At 41.1% G+C, this 19,898-nt stretch overlaps 1 protein-coding gene across 1 annotated transcript; it reads left to right on the plus strand.

Moving 5' to 3' along the window:
* Positions 1 to 333: 333 nt before the first annotated feature.
* LOC143282827 (uncharacterized) lies at positions 334 to 18,167 on the plus strand. The gene is made up of 4 exons (XM_076588635.1): positions 334 to 423; positions 3,281 to 5,930; positions 11,268 to 11,464; positions 13,520 to 18,167. The coding sequence occupies exons 2-3, from the start codon at positions 3,545 to 3,547 to the stop codon at positions 11,453 to 11,455; spliced, it is 2,574 nt and encodes an 857-aa protein (XP_076444750.1). The 5' UTR covers positions 334 to 423; positions 3,281 to 3,544; the 3' UTR covers positions 11,456 to 11,464; positions 13,520 to 18,167.
* The last annotated feature ends 1,731 nt before the right edge of the window (positions 18,168 to 19,898 follow it).

A 19,898-nucleotide genomic window follows, 5' to 3' on the forward strand; every position in this document is an offset into this window, starting at 1 on the left:
CGTTCATGTCCCATCTCTTCTCCCACTCAGCAAACGTATTATTTTGTCAGTGTGAATATTCACTGTTTCTTGGTCGGGATTTTTCTTTTTGTGTGTTAGGTTTAGTCGGCGCTGCAACAGTAATGCGTACAAGTATAAAAGACGAAGAACGCATATCATTGACAACATGCATTACCTTGTCTACTCGCATGATTATAGTCGCTGCCTATTCAAACGAAAACATTCCATAATTATGTTCCGAGCTCGATCAAGTTTCGGAAAAATCCGATTGTATGGAAGCCAAAAATAGTGCAACATCGTGACATTGGCCTAGGCCAATCAGGAAAGAAATTTCCGGGAGGTACCGCCATTTTGACAACAGCGACAAACGTCTTGTCACCTTCCAGTACGTTCCAGTAATGTATCGTTCTTACGTCTCTGCCGGTGAGTGACAGTCCTCAAAACTATGTTAATTGTTTTCTTCCATACTCTGGCAATTTCCACATTCCTTCCCCTACTTCTCATACGTTTTTGTATTGTATTATGAGAAAAGAGTATGTGAGTTTCGTAACAAACATGAAATAGAATCTCAAATAACGATTCGTCATTCAAATTTCAATGCAGTTGTTTCAGCTTCTTGTTGTTGACAGCTCCATACGTTGTTCACAGATTGCGCTGCACAATATATTAAACGAATTGCCTCTACTGAGGCCCACTCTGCTGTTGAACTGCTTTCAGAAGGTTGGAAACAATGTGTAATATATATCCCTATATTGTCCCATTTCGTCGTGTGTGTGTGTGTGTGTGTGTGTGTAAGCGCGCGTTCCGCGCATGTTTGTTTGTGTGTGTATGTATGTGTGTGTGTGTGTGTGTGTGTGTGTGTGTGTCAGTTTCATAAACGAGAACACTCAATGTGTAGGCTATGGATAAATCTTATACATAGTAATAATTATTGTAAAATTTGATGCCGCGCCTCAAAAATGATCCTAAGAGAATGACTCACACGTCACCAATGACGGGAGCAATATTTTAAACAACTATCGGCATTTAGTGTAAGACACCTGAGAAGGGCCTTCTAATTTCAGCATTATACATTCAAACTCAAATTCAGATATTAATTGTGGCCTCCAATGTGGTATACCTCATGTCTTAGCCAGTGAGGTTGTATGTACTGCACTTGTTGTTACCTATAGCATTATATAGCCTCAGGGTTGGTAATGAGCAGGTCAGACCAGAACATGCAAAGTGAAAAATAGCAGTAATGTGGCAACTCAGTCCACACCTTTCTAGCAGTTAGCCCATCATTAACTTTGACTTTTGAATTATTTTTTCCTTCATTTATTTTCTGGCAGGGTTCCATGGTAAACTGATAAAATTGTTAATTTGTGGCAAAATGATGAAACTGTTGGTTTTGGCAAACTGATAAGTGTTCATTGTGGCAAAATGATGAAATTTTTTACTGTGGCAAAATGATCAAATTGTTGATTTTGAAAAATGATCAAAGTGTTGATTGTGGGAAAATGATCAAAGTGATGATTGTATATAGCAAAGTAATCAAAAGTGTTGATTGTGGCAAAATGATTGTGGCAAACTCAAAGTGTTCTTTGAGGCAATATGATTGAATTGTTGAAAATTGAAGAAAGTTTTGATTGCAGCAAACTAATCAAAGTGTTAATTGTGGCAAAATGATCAAATTGTTGATTGTAGCAAATTGATCAAAGTGTTGGCTGCAGCGTGGCTGATCACTGTGTTGATTGTGGCAAACTGATCAATGTATTGTTGATTGTGGAAAAGGGATCAAAGTATTGATTGTGGCTAAAGTGAAAATGTACAAGTTTGGTTATCAAACCATATCATTGGTTGTCTTGTACAAGCTGTAGGCTTCTTCAGCCTTTTGCCTGAATTATGATAGAATGATGTTTGTTCTATGTTTTATATTATTTTGTTGGCATTCTATTTGTACATTTGTAAATGTTTTGGCTAGCTTCTGATTCAGAAATGTATCTAGAAGTTATAGATTAATCCTTCCAGCGTCTGTTTAACAAGTTTTTGAATAGCTAAGTGTTGATGTGGTGGCAGTGTCACACACACACGCACACGCACACACACACACACACACGCACACACACACACACGCACACACAGAGCTTAATTGTAGAATTTTATGCCACACCTCAAAAATGATCATAAGAGAATGACTTGAACATCATCAGTGACAGGAGCAATACAGACACAGACAGAGACAGACACACACACACACACACACACACACACACACACACACACTGTGCACTCTCTCACACACACACACACACACACACACACACACACACATGTGAAACTTTCCTCATTTATTGTTTCTGTGTGGCCACTGAAATCATCTCAAAAGTTTTCCTCGTTCTCTTCATATTGTCATCCAGATATAAAGCCTTGTCACTGATTCACTAAGCACTGATTGTGTAAACACTAAATTCAGTTGCTGACGCCCTATCAGGAAACTACAGCAGGCAAGACAGTGTTGTTTTTGTTTTGCTTTGTTTTGTGGCCTAGTCTTTTTGTTATTGCCCTCGAACAAATTTCCAGTGTTAAATATATATATATATATATATATATATATATATATATATATATATATAAACATGGATATGCAGGCATACATACGTGTACACAATCTTCTCTCTGTCTGTCTGTCTGTCTGTCTCTGTCTCACACATGCACATGCACACGGGCATGCACGCACACACACTCACACACAAGCACACGTGCGTGCGCATGCGCGTGTGTGTGTGCGCGCGCGCGCACACACACACACACACACACACACACACACACACACACACTTTTAAACATAATTATGCACACACATGAAACATGCAGATTCTCTCTCCTTCACTCACACAGACACACACACACACACACACACACACACACACACACACACACACACACACACACACACTTTTAAACATAATTATGCACACACATGAAACAGACACACACACACACACACACACACTTTTAAACATAATTATGCACACACATGAAACATGCAGATTCTCTCTCCTTCACTCACACAGACACACACACAGACACACACACACACACACACACACACACACACACATTCATACACAGCAGCAAGACACAGTGTGAATGTTTCTGGCTTCAAACAAACATGTTTATAAATATGATATAATGTACAGATAGCACACCACACAACACACACAGTCACTCACACATGATTACCATTACATATCATCAGCCTACCACCATTATTTAACTCCCTCTTCTGTTGTTGCAGGTACAAACTTCCACTTGTTGGACCAGACAATCATCTGCAGAGCCAACACAGGAAAGCAAACTTGAGCTGAGTATTTTATTTCTTTTCTTTCTGCTGTGACTGAAACAGAGCTTCTTCAGATACATTACTGCTTGGAAGTAAAAATTGAATTATGCTACCAGTGAAAAAACAACAACATTTGCTGTCTCCTTGTGTGAAAGGATAAGTTTGATTCTGAACACAATTTCTTTCTTCTCCATGATACGTCAGTAATTCAGTACAAGAATGGTTCGGAGCAGGAATGGGTCCATCACAGCCCATGGAATGGAGCACACAAAAAAACAGCTAGGTGACAGCGAAACTGCATATCCTGCCAATGGGGAGGAGGAGGATACGGTCCCTGCCAATGGACCTGTGGATGAGAATCACCTTTCCCACACATTCATTACCATTGCTACGAATCTGCTCGGCAGTACCATAGGCAGGAAGACAGTGGGATGGAACAAAAAGAAGGATGATGATATCCAGAAAAAATACATTGCAGAAGAAGACCAGTTCGTCGGTGAGAAAGAACCGTCTGACCATAGGGAGGCAGGTGATAAAAGTGACCGCCTGCTTTACACTGATGAGGACCTGCTGAGTGAAGAGCGGGATGAAGGACTCAAGTTGCTGTCCGAGAAATGTCAGCTGTTGGTTGTTGATGATCAGTTGTCCTCTGCCTATTGCCAGATAAAGCAATTCTTTCTGTACAATCCAAAGGCCAAACTGAAGAGTCATGATCCTCAGGGTTCTTGCCTGAAGAATGGATCCCAGAGTCGAGTGGAAGACGTACCACAGCAAGGCAGAAGTCAAAAGAAAATGGCTCCAGCTGTATCAGGGTATGTTCCAGAAAACGTCCCAAAAGAAAGGTTACAGTATCAGGGGCATATGAAAAACAGTTTTCTGCTTCAATATGTACAAGCTGAAAACAAGATGAATATTTTGTACCCAATAGAGGACATTTACTTTAAAGAGAGAGGTATAGATATTCAGGATGATGATTTTGCATCCCATGATTATGCCAGAATGAAACTCTACACTGGAGCTTGGACTGACAGTGGAGGAGGCATTCCTGATAGCTGTGGAGAAAGGCACAAATCAGACCTCAAACACAAAGAGGATTTAGAAAAGTTATACCTCAAACGTAAAGAGGATCCAGATCTGGAATTCAATGTTGACATGACTTTTCCCAAGCAACATAACTTGAGAAGAAAGACAAGTATTGATCAGGTTTCTGGTGGGCACAGGGAACATGAAGATCATGGGGGACACGGATTTTCAAACATCCAGATTGACCCCATGGTGAAAATAGGCGTGGCTGATCTTCGCCCTTATGCAGAGTCAAAAATCATGGATGTCAGGCGAGATCAGTCTGGTGCAGAAACTCAGGACATTGTGTCTGCAGACTCGAATGATGCTGTAGGAAACTCCGGGGAAAGCAGTAGACCTGAAGCAGGAATACTGGCAACCAGTCAAAGCCCATCAACTGACAACACAGAAGAACACAAAGACTTGTGTGGAGAAGAAAGTAAGGCAGAAGATGTGGAGGAAGGTAGTGTTGAAGGACTTCCAGAATGTGCTGCAGACTTGGATGCCATGCCTGACGAGTGGAAGGACAATGGAAAAGGAAGCCGTCATTCTGCATCTGCTTCTCAGTCAGCTTCTACACAAACAGACCCCAGCAGTTCACTACCGGGCAGAGAAATGCTGAAGGGAGGCACTAGCACAGGACAGTCAGTGAATGTTGCCATCTCAGAACTTGATCAGAATACAGAACTGGAGTCAGCTACAGCTGATGGCAGTGCACATTTGAAAGAAGATATGGAAGAAGATGGTGGTGGTTGTGCATTTCCTGCAGGATATTCTGTCCCACAAACATGTTCCTCCCCTTTGTCTCTCTCCCAGCATTCACTGGACAGTGAGACTCCAGCTGTGTCTTTCTGTGAACCAGTTCAAGTAAGTTCTCCAGGAAACAGTGCACATTTCATTAGTCAATGTTCAGGTCACGAATGGAGTTCCAGCTTTGCTCTTCATGATGAGGACTGTGTAGCTGCTTGCAGTGAGAATTCCATCACAGTGGCAGCACAAGAGTCACAAAGCGATGAAGACCTTGGCGCTTGCGGAGGACAGGCTTCAGTAGTCACCCAGGAACAGGCTTGCCCAGGTATTGTTGAAATAAAGGTGTTCTCCCGTACACCCCAAGAACAATCTCCGGTGCAACGTGAACCATGCCTCCTCCCTGCCCAGTCAGGTCTTTCACTTGCAGCACAACAGGATCCACCCTTGTCAGAGAACAGAATCCAGTCAGGAGGGAGGCGGTGCTGGTCACAGCCTGTCCAGGCTTCACAGTCTGCCGCTACGCAGCAGTCAGCAATGTTTCTGTCACACCCTCCCCCAGTGCAGCCCCCTGATGCTGGATCCTCCCTTCCAGTACAACTCCCTCCGGTCACTGTGCATGCGGCAAGTTCTCTGCCCCCCTGGGCTGCAAGGACTGCCCGCATTGACCTCAGCCGGGCCACTGACCGGCAGTTTGTGCCACTGAGGAAACGGCGGGGGACGTACGGCGGTGACTGGCCTGACAGTGGTGGTATTGAGGTGTCCAGCATGGCCCTTTCAGGGTTCTTCGTTATAGGTGGGTAGTAGCTGTTGATTGGTGTGGTGCTATAGGTGGGTAGTGGCTGTTGATTGGTCGGGTAGTGTGGCATGATAGGTGTGGGTAGTGGCTGTTGATTGGTCGGGTGGTGTGGCATGATAGGTGTGGGTAGTGGCTGTTGTTTGGTGTGGTTCTATAGGTGGGTAGTGGCTGTTGATTGGTGTGGCGCTATAGATGGGTAGTGGCTGTTGATTGGTGTGGTGCTATAGGTGGGTAGTGGCTGTTGATAGGTGTGGTGCTATAGATGGGTAGTGGCTGTTGATTGGTGTGGTGCTATAGGTGGGTAGTAGTTGTTGATTGGTGTGGCGCTATAGGTGGGTAGTAGTTGTTGATTGGTGTGGCGCTATAGGTGTGTAGTAGTTGTTGATTGGTGTGGCACTATAGGTGGGTAGTAGTTGTTGATTGGTGTGGTGCTATAGGTGGTAGTAGTTGTTGATTGGTGTGGTGCTATTGGTGGGTAGTAGTTGTTGATTGGTGTGGTGCTATAGGTGTGTAGTAGTTGTTGATTGGTGTGGCACTATAGGTGTGTAGTAGTTGTTGATTGGTGTGGCACTATAGGTGGGTAGTAGTTGTTGATTGGTGTGGTGCTATAGGTGTAGTAGTTGTTGATTGGTGTGGTGCTATTGGTGGGTAGTAGTTGTTGATTGGTGTGGTGCTATAGGTGTGTAGTAGTTGTTGATTGGTGTGGCACTATAGGTGTAGTAGTTGTTGATTGGTGTGGCACTATAGGTGTAGTAGTTGTTGATTGGTGTGGTGCTATAGGTGTAGTAGTTGTTGATTGGTGTGGCACTATAGGTGTAGTAGTTGTTGATTGGTGTGGTGCTATAGGTGTAGTAGTTGTTGATTGGTGTGGCGCTATAGGTGTGTAGTAGTTGTTGATTGGTGTGGCACTATAGGTGTAGTAGTTGTTGTTGATTGGTGTGGTGCTATAGGTGGGTAGTGGCTGTTGATTGGTGTGGTGCTATAGGTGTAGTAGTTGTTGATTGGTGTGGTGCTATAGGTGTGTAGTAGTTGTTGATTGGTGTGGTGCTATAGGTGTAGTAGTTGTTGATTGGTGTGGTGCTATAGGTGTGTAGTAGTTGTTGATTGGTGTGGTGCTATAGGTGTAGTAGTTGTTGATTGGTGTGGTGCTATAGGTGTAGTAGTTGTTGATTGGTGTGGTGCTATAGGTGGGTAGTAGTTGTTGATTGGTGTGGTGCTATAGGTGGGTAGTGGCTGTTGATTGGTGTGGTGCTATAGGTGGGTAGTGGCTGTTGATTGGTGTGGTGCTATAGATGGGTAGTGGCTGTTGATTGGTATGGTGCTATAGATGGGTAGTGGCTGTTAATTGGTGTGGTTCTATAGATGGGTAGTAGCTGTTGATTGGTATGGTGCTATAGGTGGGTAGTGGCTGTTGATTGGTGTGGTGATGTGTTTTGGTAGGTAGTGGCTGTTGATTCATCAGGTAGTGTGGCGTTAAGTGTGTAGTGGCTGGTGGTTGGTTGGGTAGTGTGGTGCTACAGGTGTGTGGTGGCTGTAGATTGGTCAGTTAGTGTGGCGTTATACGTGTGTGGTGGCTGTTGATTGGTTGGTTAGTGTGGTGCTATAGGTGTGTGGTGGCTGTTGATTGGTCGGTTAGTGTGGTGCTATAGGTGTGTGGTGGCTGTTGATTGTTCAGGTAGTGTGGTGCTTTAGGTGTGTGGTGGCTGTTGATTGGTCGGGTAGTGTAGCATTATAGATGGGTAGTAGTTGTTGATTGGTGTGGTGGTGTGGCATTATAGGTGTGTGGTGGCTGTTGATTGGTCAGGTGGTGTGGCACTATAGTTGGATAGTAGCTGTTGATTTGTGCGGTGGTGTGGCACTATAGGTGTGTAGTAGCTGTTCATTGGTATATATGTGTGATTGCATATGTATTTGTGTATGTATCAGAGAGGATTTCTCTTGCAGAATTTTGCCTGAGGACAACACGTATTTTTGTCATGGTTTCTTTTTCAGTGCACCAAGTGCGTGCTGCACACAGGACCTCGGTTTTCCGTCTCATCCAAATGACTAGTCACTCAGTTTTATTTTCCAGTCAAGCTTAGGAGAAGGAACGCGGGTGGGATTCGAACCCAGACCCTCACAGACACTGTATTGGCAGATGAGTGTGCTTAACCATTCTGCCACTTCTGCTGTGCAAGACAATGTTTCATGACTTTCTAGATGAACACCAGAATATCATTATTTTCATCAGATTTCTCTTGAAACTGTGGTTTAATTAATTTTCTCTTATATTATTTTCCTTAAGTCATCTGGTCATTCATTTTTTGTTTTCTGCAATTGAAAAAAAAAATCTTGTTTCGTTGTATCTGACGTTTTGCTTTGTGAAATATTTTGGCATAAAGTATAACCCATATCTACACATAACTGGTTCATAGTCATTGTATTTGTAGGTTTCAAAATACATTCAAACATTGCCTCTGTGTTTTGATTTTCATTCAGCATTGTTTTGTAAATACTGTTATGTATCCCGGTTTGTGGCAGAACATGTTTGTGCTCTTTACGAACATGCACAGTAGAATTCATTCAAAAAAAGAAAAAAAAAATTTCCCTGAGGTGTACATTTATCAAATAGTGATACAAGGTAAAAAGGTCGCAAAACCTAGATCAGATGAAGTTCATACATGATATATACGTAATAGAGTTATTATCAGTAATGTCATTCTTTTTTCAAACAGTACGCCACATCATGATAACACAAGCTGATACCGTCGATACAGTGATAATTATGAAAACAACCACCAAAAAAAAAAAAAAAAAAAAAACACACACACAAAAAAAAAACACTTAGAAAATCAGTTACACAGTTATCTTTCACCATAACATGCATTATGTTTCATTAGATTATTATTATTATACATATTTTTTTATTTATTGATTGATTGATTTATTATATTCAGTAATCTATAATATTTTTTGCTTGATTCATTACATGAAAATGTCTAATGATGGTAAAATTGTTCTTCTCCTTTTCTGTGCCTTTTAAAAAAATTTCATTTCAGAGGGTGGAATTGGCGAGGGGATTAGTAACTTCTGTTTCAGATGATATGGCCATTGCCAATTTGCTAAGCAGTAGTTTTCCCAGCTTTTAATGTTTTGTTCAGTTATTTGTTTTTGTGGCCAGTCCATTAGCATAATAATTTTGTTTATTGACTGCGTAATACCATGATCCCTGAACATAATACAACTTTGTGTAGGATTATTATATAAAATTCCGCTGAATCAGGCAATGAAGTCAAATTATGGTATTGTACAATTTGTAGTTTTTCTTTGACGGGCGCAATAGCCGAGTGGTTAAAGCGTTGGACTGTCAATCTGAGGGTCCCGGGTTTGAATCACAGTGACGGCACCTGGTGGGTAAAGGGTGGAGATTTTTACAATCTCCCAGGTCAAAATATGTGCAGACCTGCTAGTGCATGAACCCCGTTCGTGTGTATATGCAAGCAGAACATCAAATGCGCACGTTAAAGATCCTGTAATCCATGTCAGCGTTTGTTGGGTTATGGAAACAAGAACATGCCCAGCATGCACACCCCCGAAAACGGAGTATGGCTGCCTACATGGCGGGGTGAAAACGGTCATACACGTAAAAGCCCACTCGTGTGCATACAAGTGAACGCAGAAGAAGAAGAAGAGTAGTTTTTCTTGGATGTATTTTGAAGTGAGTTTGAACAGTCCCGGTTATACACTTCCTCATTATTGTTCTCATTTTTTGAATGTGGTGGTGTTACCCATGTGAAAAGTGTATTCATGAGAGAATACCATGGGGAGCAACTGGTGAGAAGTTAGCTGCTAGTGTTTGTGGAAAGTCAGTTATTTATTGTTTTCAGAGATAAGAAAGATTGTCATGTGACATTGTTTATTGTTTACAAAGATGAGAAAGATTGTCATGTCACATGATGTGACATGTTCTCTTCTTCTTTTCACAAAAAAAAAAAAAAAAAAAAAAAAAAATCATTACTGAATTCATGTGTTGACTGTTAAGACTACTGTTGTACCAAAATCATTCTGAACTCAAGTATGGACATGCGTCAATTGACTTCACAAAGTTTTTTGCTGTTTATGCAATGCAGATTTAATTACTCAACGTACTGTTTATCCTTCATGCCCCAGTAGTAGTTACAGGATTAATTTTCTTGATTCTTGTGTGTGTATTATGTGTCTCACTGTGTGTGTGTGTGTGTGTGTGTGTGTGTGTGTTTCTCTGTGTCAAGGTCATCGGATGTCCCGTGGCTGAATCATCGACATTGTGGAGCTTTTGTCATTCATGTTCTGCGATCTCTCTTCTTTTTTTTCCACTTTGTCCCACCTTCCTATTTCTGTGTGTTTTGATATGAAGATTTCATTGTTTATTTAATGATAAATCCCTTTGTTGACAAAGAAAACAACAGCATATGAAATTTGGTTGTGATATGTAAAAATCACGCTGGAGTGGATAAAGTCATCAGATTTCATCTAAATAATTGAATACTGACTTTAGTTATGACAGTGTCAATGAGAGCGTGGGTTGATTTTTTACCTGTGAGGTACACGGATGGTTAATTAGAGGCCCCTGTTCAGTTTCAGTTAAATAGTAGCACAACTGATCCTGTTTATGAAAATGTAATGAGAGCGTGGGTAATCTTTCACCCTCGAGGTATGGGGATGGTTATCAAATTCCATTTAAATGAAAGCAAAACTGACAGTTATGACAGTTTAGATGAGAGTGTGGGTCAATTTTTTACCTATAAGGTACTCAGATGGTTAATTAGAGGACCCTGTTCAGTTTCAGTTAAATGGTAGCACAAACAACAGAGTTATAAAGATCTGAATGAGAGTGTGGGTGATTTTTTTCACCCATGAAGTGCAGGGAAGACTGACAAATCAGATGTATATGTCCATGTGGAATGGTGGCCTAGAGGTAACGTGTCCACCTAGGAAGCGAGAGAATCTGAGCATGCTGGTTCGAATCATGGCTCAGCCGCCGATATTTTCTCCTCCTCCTCTAGACCTTGAGTGGTGGTCTGGGCGCTAGTCAATCGGATGAGACGATAAACTGAGGTCCCGTGTGCAGCATGTTCTTGGCGCACGTAAAAGAACCCATGGCAACAAAAGGGTTGTTCCTGGCAAAATTTTGAAGAAAAATCCACTTCGATAGGAAAAACAAATAAAACTGCACACGGGAAAAAATACAAAAACATGAGTGGCGCTGTAGTATAGCGACGCGCTCTCCCTGGGGAAAGCAGCCTGAATTTCACACAGAGAAATCTGTTGTGATAAAAATAAATACAAATACAAACAAATACAAATGTTTCACAGGCCCTGGACGCAGAGTGCGCTGCTTCTACTGTGGTCTGGTGCTGGATTACCTGACGTCTGACCACAACGTGTGGAACGAGCACGTGCGCCACAGCCCAGACTGCCGCTACCTGAACGCCATCATGGGAAGCGACTTTGTGCAGGACACGCTCCGGAACCTTTCTGAGGATCGCCGCCAGGCACCGTAATTGCCCATGGTATGTGTGGGTGCTGTCGGTGTGTATTATGTGGGAGGGGTGAGGGTGTGTTCATGTGTTCTTTAATGTCTTTTCACTGTAAGTGATACTAGTGCTAGATGAGTAGAGTGGACAAAAAGAAAAGGAAATGGCATGGGGCAGGAAAAAATAATTATGCATGTGAGGGTTGTTTTTTTTGTGTTTTGGGGGTGTTGTTGTTGTTGTTCTTTTATTACCACTAATGTTGTCATTGTATGTGTATATACAGTAGCTGTTGCTATTTTTGCTGCTACTCCCACAACTGCTGGTACAGTTGCTATTCTACATATACATCTCATAAATGCTGCTGCAGTTACTGTCTTTTTGTTTCATTTTGTTTTTGTTAGTGTTTTATTATATTTTTTTTTCTTCGAGTCCCCAAAGTCTCTTCAAAGTCATTTGGTCAAAGGGCTTTTCAGCATCAAGCAGCTTCTGTTTTAAATTCTCTTCCTCTGGATCTATGGCACTCACCAACTCTGTCCTCTTTCAAAAGTAAACTGAAAACCCACCTGTTCAAAATGGCCTTTGGATGTGACGAAGCATTGTCTTCTCCCACCCTCTACACTCCTCTTGTGCCCCCCTCCATTGTAATATTCCTGTGGTGTGTGTGCTTGTGGGTTGGTGTTTAAGCACTCGCACATGTGTGTGTGTGTTTGTGTGTGTGCAGTTTGTGCCTTTTTCCTGTGATTATTCATACGTCTGCAATTTGTAGTATTGTATCAGTGAATACAGATTTTGTGTTCCACTTCTTTGTCTTCATGTGCTCTTGTGTTACTAGTATGATGCATTGTTATATATGTACCGTTTCATGTGAGGCGGTTAGAGAACATCTATGGGGAGTTTGCACCATGTAATTGCAATATATTATTATTATTTTCTGAGAGGTAGTAGTACTGCTAGTAGTACTGGTATTGAATTACTTTTATTTCACAAAAGATTTCTCAGTCCCGAGAAGAGTGCATCACCAGAGTTCAGTACCACACATTTTTTTTCTTCTTTTATTGTGTTTGCAAATCTGTTTCATTTACTGTCAAAGTGGACTTTTTTTTTTTACAGAAATATTGCAGGGACAACTGTCATCTTGCTGTGTATTCTTTTATGTGCTCTACACAAAGGACCTCGGTTGGTCATCTCATCTGAATGACTAGCGTCAAGATCACCACTCGAGGTCACGTTGAGGGGGAGAAAAGTCTGGTGAGCGTGGGATTTGATCCCAAATGCTCAGATTCTCTGGCTTCCTCAGTGGAGGAGTTCCCATTGGGCCACCGCTCCAGTAACAGTAGATTGTTGAAGTGCAAAAGTGGAAGGGTAAACGACTTTTGAGGTTTAACTCTTTTACTGCTGAAGGCGACATTAATTGACATCAAGGGTCAGTTTGTTAACAAGACCATTTTTCACATGGTAACAAAGCTTGACAGCTGCAGCCAGTTTCCCCCATGAATAGAACAATGACTAACCTTTGACCCCTGACCAAGTTTGAAGTGAACAAGTCCATTGTTTTGTTCTGACATGAACCAAAGCCTGACTGATACAATACAATACACAATACACAAACTTTATTGTCTATACTTTGGTACAGAGATTTTCTTTTTGGCAGCAGCACATGTCCAACATAAGAAGAAAACAACAAACAAATAAAATGAATAGAAAATAAAAAGATAAATGGCACCAAATGGAAATAGCTATATACAAATATACAGATTACTGAAATTTACGTGCCTTTCCATTTCAGTCAGCCAAACCGCATTGCACATCTAACCCCCCCCCCCCCACACACACACGCACACACACCACGCGCACACATACGCACACATACACTCTCTCTCATCCCCTCTCTCTGTGTCTCTCTCTTCACAAGAAATGCAACTACAAAGATCATCCCATCTAAAATATTTGGTGCTGCGGAGTGTTTTCCGGGACAGAAACTTGGTGGTGAAAGAGTTAAGGTGGTGTTTGAGGTGTGTGCTGAGCACTGCTTCTCTTACCTGAGTTATAACACACAGTGCTTTTTTTTTTTTGTTTGTTTGTTTGTTTCAGGACATTCTGCTGTCTTCGCTTGTACAATCAGTCCATGCTCCTAGTAACCATTCATGAAACGTGAAATGCTTGTGCAAGAAAGAAAATACCTGCCGAAGGATGGATGCTCACGGACTCATACTTGTTATATCAGTGCTTGCCGTTACAACAGATGGAGCATTGTTGTTACCATGTACATAGTAAATATATGTGATACTTAAGAAGTTGGGGAAGATTTCTCTATTAAAATTCTGTGCTGAAAAGTGTCTAATGTTCTGTTGCAAGTGTTTGCCGCGGTGTGGCCAGACACTGAAACAACACTGACGCAGATGTTAGTTTTGAGGATACAGAAAACATGTTTTAACAGAAAGTAATGTTAGGAGATATCAGCCAGACAGATGATTGTTTGGGGTTAAACTGATGAGGTCAATGTTTGGAGGTGAGCTGTCGAGTTGAATCATGTCACTTTCACATTTTGTTTTTCAGAGGTGATTCCCCCTGTTGGGATGTTGGGAATGTTTTTGTTCTTTAGAATAATATCACCTGCTGTAAAGTTGATTAGCTTTAAAAAAAAAAAAAAAAATCTTTCTTTTCTCTTTGTTTCTGTCATCTCCAGCTTTCAATTTAACCTTCTGGTCCATTTCTTATTCTTTAAAAAAAAAATTCTTCTTTTTTTTTAATCTCCTCAATGTTTTGTTATGTGTAGTCATTGTACAAAATCTTTATTCTGCTTTTGTTCTTGGTTAATCAAAGAAAATCAGGTGTAAGTTTTTCTTAGTTTTTGTCAGTTTTTCCGACGGGCGCAATAGCCGAGTGGTTAAAGCGTTGGACTGTCAATCTGAGGGTACCGGGTTCGAATCACGGTGACGGCGCCTGGTGGGTAAAGGGTGGAGATTTTTACGATCTCCCAGGTCAACATATGTGCAGACCTGCTAGTGCCTGAACCCCCTTCGTGTGTATATGCAAGCAGAAGATCAAATACGCACGTTAAAGATCCTATAATCCGTGTCAGCGTTCGGTGGGTTATGGAAACAAGAACATACCCAGCATGCACACCCCCGAAAACAGAGTATGGCTGCCTACATGGCGGGGTAAAAACGGTCATACACGTAAAAGCCCACTCGTGTGCATACGAGTGAACGCAGAAGAAGAAGTCAGTTTTCCCTTTTGTGTGGCTTTCTCTTCAATTGGAGTCTCAACTCGTGAATATGCTTTACCATTTTCCCTCTGAGGGCTTCAGTGTTATCATCATCTTTCTTCGTTCCTTGAAATAAATTGTATATAACAAGAAATATACAGCATGAAGACATCTCCTGAGATGTGCTTGATTATATGAATGTATGATGTCCTTTCATGGTAAATGTCTGTATAGAATCTTCCATTTTGTTATGATATTTTATTTGTTTTACTTGTAAATGGTATAGTATTCAGAAAATAAGTACGGACATGATAATTATAAGACAGCTTTTCATCTTATTCATTTGTGCCATATATCTGTGTTGTGCGGCTTCTTGCTCATGTATCTGAATATACTGAATTATATTGTCAAACTCAAAGCCAAATATAGCTGTAGGTACAATGGGGATTGGGTGAAAATGCACAGACATTTCAGTCTGTCGCTTGTATGGTACATCTCTTGGAACAGGTCATTCACTTCTACTCACATGTACCCTTTGCTCAGATTGTTCTAGTCTGTAACAGTCTCCACAGAGTTGTGGAACAGCTACAAGAAATCCCTCAGGTTGCATAAGGTTTTCCTCAAGATCGGATGGTCTAAAGTGAGTGCAGAAAGTCTTGATCAGGCAGCAGACACAAACAGCTTTGCACAGGCAGACACACTTTGGACGTGGCTGATGCTGTCAGGTCTCTGATACAACACAGAAAGAATAATGGTTCAAAGCCTCAGTCCTGTGGGATGCTGGAATCCACCTCCATTACTTCCTTCATCTTTACACTGCAATCAAGGTTATGTGTGCAGCACACACATGGCACATTAAAAAAGAACCCATGGCAACATGTGTTGTCCTGTGGCATTATTGTATAGAAGAAATCCCCTCTGATGGGTACACAGAAATATGCATGCACTCAAGGCCTGACTAGTGCATTGGGTTATGCAGCTGTCAGGCTCAAACGAGGTACAAAAGCCAACACTGTTTAGTTCCTCTCTTCAGCTAGCTCACATGCAAAAGAAAAGTACAGAAAAACAAGCCAAGAAACTTCCTCAAAGATCCGCCCTTATTTTTGTTTCCTAAGGCCTGGTTTAGAGGGGGAAAGGTTTTGTTGTACCTGTGATCAAGGACTTCACAGGTGGTTGTTAAAGATTTGGTCCTGTCATTCACTGCCAAATGATTGTCACCATTCATGTGTGGATATGAAACATTAGCTGTGGAGATATTCTACAGGACTGCAGCAACAGTGTCAGTGCAGTTGTGTGACATGATAAAGGGGATATGTTCTGCTTGGTCTGCTGGCTTTGACAGAGTCAAGTTCTTTCTGCAGCTCTTCCATGAAACTATCATCTGTGTTGAAGCAAAAAGTGTCTTAGATTTCTATGTAGCTGGGTTGAAGTGTTGGGGTGTGGTTTTCCTGTATGAAGGTACTTTCGAACAGGTCCACAATTTTTTTTTCAGCCGGGATTCAAGATACATTGTCCAGTTATAAATAATATCCTTTTTTCTGCCACTCAGCAATGAAAAGGTAGTTTTGTTGTTACAGACCAGAGCTTTCTGTTGTGTTGGTTCTGTTACAAATTGTGCCAGCTGAACAATTCTGACAAGCATGTTATATGATTCCTTTCTGCAAAACTTATGACTTGTCTTGGGTTGTAGAACATTAGTTGAAACTGGTAAATCAGTCTAATCTGATAACATTCAAATCTTGATATTCTTTTCATTGGAGCTAGATACTGCCATGGGTGGGATTTTGTAGAATGTCAATGGAATGAGTCTAACATGCGAGTCTTGTAATTGTTTGCTGCAAAAGCTATGACTGACTGATGGTGACATCATAATTTTGGGTGCTCTTTCATCTATATTTACTTTTCCCCCATTTTGAATTAAAGAATTCAAACTAGTTTTATATAGAAAAAAGAGAGAATTCATGAAGAAAAGTGAGTGGAAGGAATTGTGTCATATGTACAATCTGTGTGTGTGCGTGTGTGTGTTTTAGTATTGTTTTTTGGTGGTGAATTTAGCAAAGAATGCATTCAGAAGGTCTGTTTCCTGAGTTCTGACTGAATTAGCTGACTGTGTAGACATAAGGTTTTCTTGTTTATAGAAGTGTGTTGTTTTTGTGTATATATTATACACATGTGCATATAAATATATGCTTACGTCTGTGTATGCTTTGTCCTTGTCATGCATAGTAGTAAGTATCCCTAGGCAACAATAACCCTGCTCTTGTTGCATGGGTCAAAGGAGATCTATACTTTCCACAGAAGCAAAACCCCTTACTTTTAACATTGTGTAGTTTCTGTCTGACAGGTTTTCATAATATGATCTAATCATGTTCAGCTCTGAAATGGCCCTTTTGTGGTCAGTTGGGAAGTAAGCAAGATTTGGATTAAGGATGAAATAGATCCCTATGCTTGTGTACAAAATTGGGTTGATTTTTTTTATTCATATCTAATTACCTATAAAACAAGACAGGGGATTATTTGTAACACCTTGTTTGTTTGTTTTTGAATAAACAAACTAAAACCATTCTGTATGCTGCCAATGAAAATGAAGATATCCTGGAGATTTTGCAAGTATATGAGTCCTACGGCAAAAGAGTTATGAGCTTTGGAACATGCCTCTGGAGCTTCTTCAAATCATGATGCATGCTTTAGGTTAAATTTAGCTGATTTCAGGGAATTGTGCGTGATTACAAAAACGCATTTGAAATGATCAAGGCATAACACAGACCACATATAAGACACTGTCTGTGAGGCCATTAGTGTCACTCAGCTCTCTTTCCCTACACTAAGTTCATTCTTATTTCTCTGGTGCTTATAAGAAGTGACGAACACATATCTGCTTGACAGATATTTTTATGTTGATTTTTTGTTTATTAATTTTATCATTATTATTATTATTCAAATATTTTTTTTTTTTTTTTTTTTTTTTAAGATTTCATTTATTCATCAATTTATTTATCTTATTTTTGTTTTTATTTACTATTTTGATTTATCATATCATTAATTTGATTACTTATCAGTATATTTACTTTTGTATCTTTTTTTTTCTTTCCTTCTTCTTCTTCTTCTTCTTCTTCTGCGTTCGTGGGCTGCAACTCCCACGTTCACTCGTATGCGCACGAGTGGGCTTTTATGTGTATGACTGTTTTTACCCCGCCATGTAGGCAGCCATACTCCATTTTCGGGGTTTTTTTCTTTCCTTCATTTCCTTTTACTGTCCCTCAAGGCCTGTGTGTGTGTGTGCTTAGCAGATGTGTTGTGGTGTATATGGATTTGTCTGAACACAGTGACGCCTCCTTGATTAACTGAACTGAACTGACTACCACAGATTATTGATTTCTTAATTACAGCATTTTAAGTTAATATGTGCAACGCTGAAATACTGATTTCTTTAATGGTTATTTCTTTTATGTTTAATGTGTTGCTTTTTGTGTTAAGTAATCATCTTGCTACATCTGGTATAATTTCTCTTTAATAAATTTGCCTTGCATATTTTTGCATCTTTGTCACCAAGGCGTGTGTGTGTGTGTGTGTGCCACAAAACATCTCTATTCCAATTAACTCGAATATGTCTTCACACTATGGGACCTTCACACCCTGCCTAACGGTGACAAGGTAGAGGCCATCCAATGCAGAGCTGCAAGATTTGTTACTAACTCTCACCACCGCACTTCCTCGGTGCAGTGAGCCTCCCTTCAACATTTTAATTTAAGAGTTTCAGGTCCACAGAGGTGTCAAAGCGCATGGACTGATCCATGAACGTTGTACCACATCTGCTGCTGTTGAAAGAAAGTACAGGTGCTTATCCCTGACTTCTGCATAAACCCAATGCGCTGGTCAAGTCTTGCGAGCCTAACCTGGGGTTGAAGAAAAGTAGGAAATGCGGGCCATGCTCTGTTAGATCACTGAAAGCCAGGCCGCTTTGAACAAAAACGTCATGCCTGCTTCTCCTTCTTCTTCCGTTGTAGTGCCCGCTGTCATCACGTTGACTATTTTGTCACTTTGAGGGGAGGTCGGATGCGCACTGGAAAAAAAAAGAAGAAAAAAAAAGAGGAAGGTGGCAGAATGGTTAAGACACTCAGCTGCCAATTGAGAGAGTCCGTGATCGTGGGTGTTGGTTCAAATCCCGCTGTCGCCCTTTCTCCCAAGTTTGACTGGAAAATCAAACTGAGCGTCTAGTCTTTCGGATGAGACGATAAACCAAGGTCGTGTGTGCAGCACGCACTTGGCACACTGTCAAAGAACCCATGGCAACGAGAGTGTTGTCTTCTGTCCTCTACCTGCGATCCTACGTACCATTCTACTACCCTACCCCTGCTTCCTCCTATCTTCATCCCCACCCCTTTTTACAGTTAGAAAAAAAAATCCACTCTGATAGGTACATAGATATGTAAGCATGCACTCAAGGCCTCACAAGCGCATAAAATTTTGGGTTGTCAGGCATCTGCCTAGCAGATGTAGTGAAGCGTATAAGGATTTGTGCGAACGCAGTGACACCTTGAGAAACTGAAACTCCATGACAAAGAAGCATTCATTCTCACCAGCTGTGCCAAATCCAGTGCTGTACGCTGGCAACTTTCATTTCTCCCAACCACCATCAGGGACTGGAATGAGCTGCTTGGCATTGCACATACTGTAACAACTGACACCGTTGTTTCTTTGTTCGCCTTTGCAAGATTTTTGCAGCCTAAAACGGACTGATTGGCACAAACAGAATGAACACGTTATTAGACTTTTTTTTCTGACATGGCAATTAAGATGGCTGCCCATCAGTTCAGTGACTGATTCTATAATTCATAATTGAGTACAAGAACCCTGAAAAAAGAGCCGACAACCACTGAAAGTGGATTAGAACAGCTATCAACGGCAATATTGTTTATCCATGCATGAAAATTGCTGTGAAAAAAGGTCCCTGAATTTAGGATATTAAAACGGGACTTTATCCCAGGATCCATCCTGTTGACAGCGTGGACAGTTCTTGAACTTTAACATGAGGTACTTGTGGCTTCAGCGTGAGCCCTGTTTACCGTCAAAACTTGTTGCCTAACTCTTGAATGCGTGGTGGTGTAGGTCAAAAGAGTGGTCCTACCAAATCATGACAAACTGGGTTGCGTGACATTGGTAGGCTTGCCCAGTGGGTATCGAGTCCAAACTTAAGTTAAAGCAGTTCATCGTTGGCCCCGTAACTACCTGATCCGGGAGACTGTTCCGGGAGTTTATGAC

Source organism: Babylonia areolata, chromosome 6 (genome assembly GCF_041734735.1).
Source record: "Babylonia areolata isolate BAREFJ2019XMU chromosome 6, ASM4173473v1, whole genome shotgun sequence".
NCBI classification, from domain to species: domain Eukaryota; kingdom Metazoa; phylum Mollusca; class Gastropoda; order Neogastropoda; family Buccinidae; genus Babylonia; species Babylonia areolata.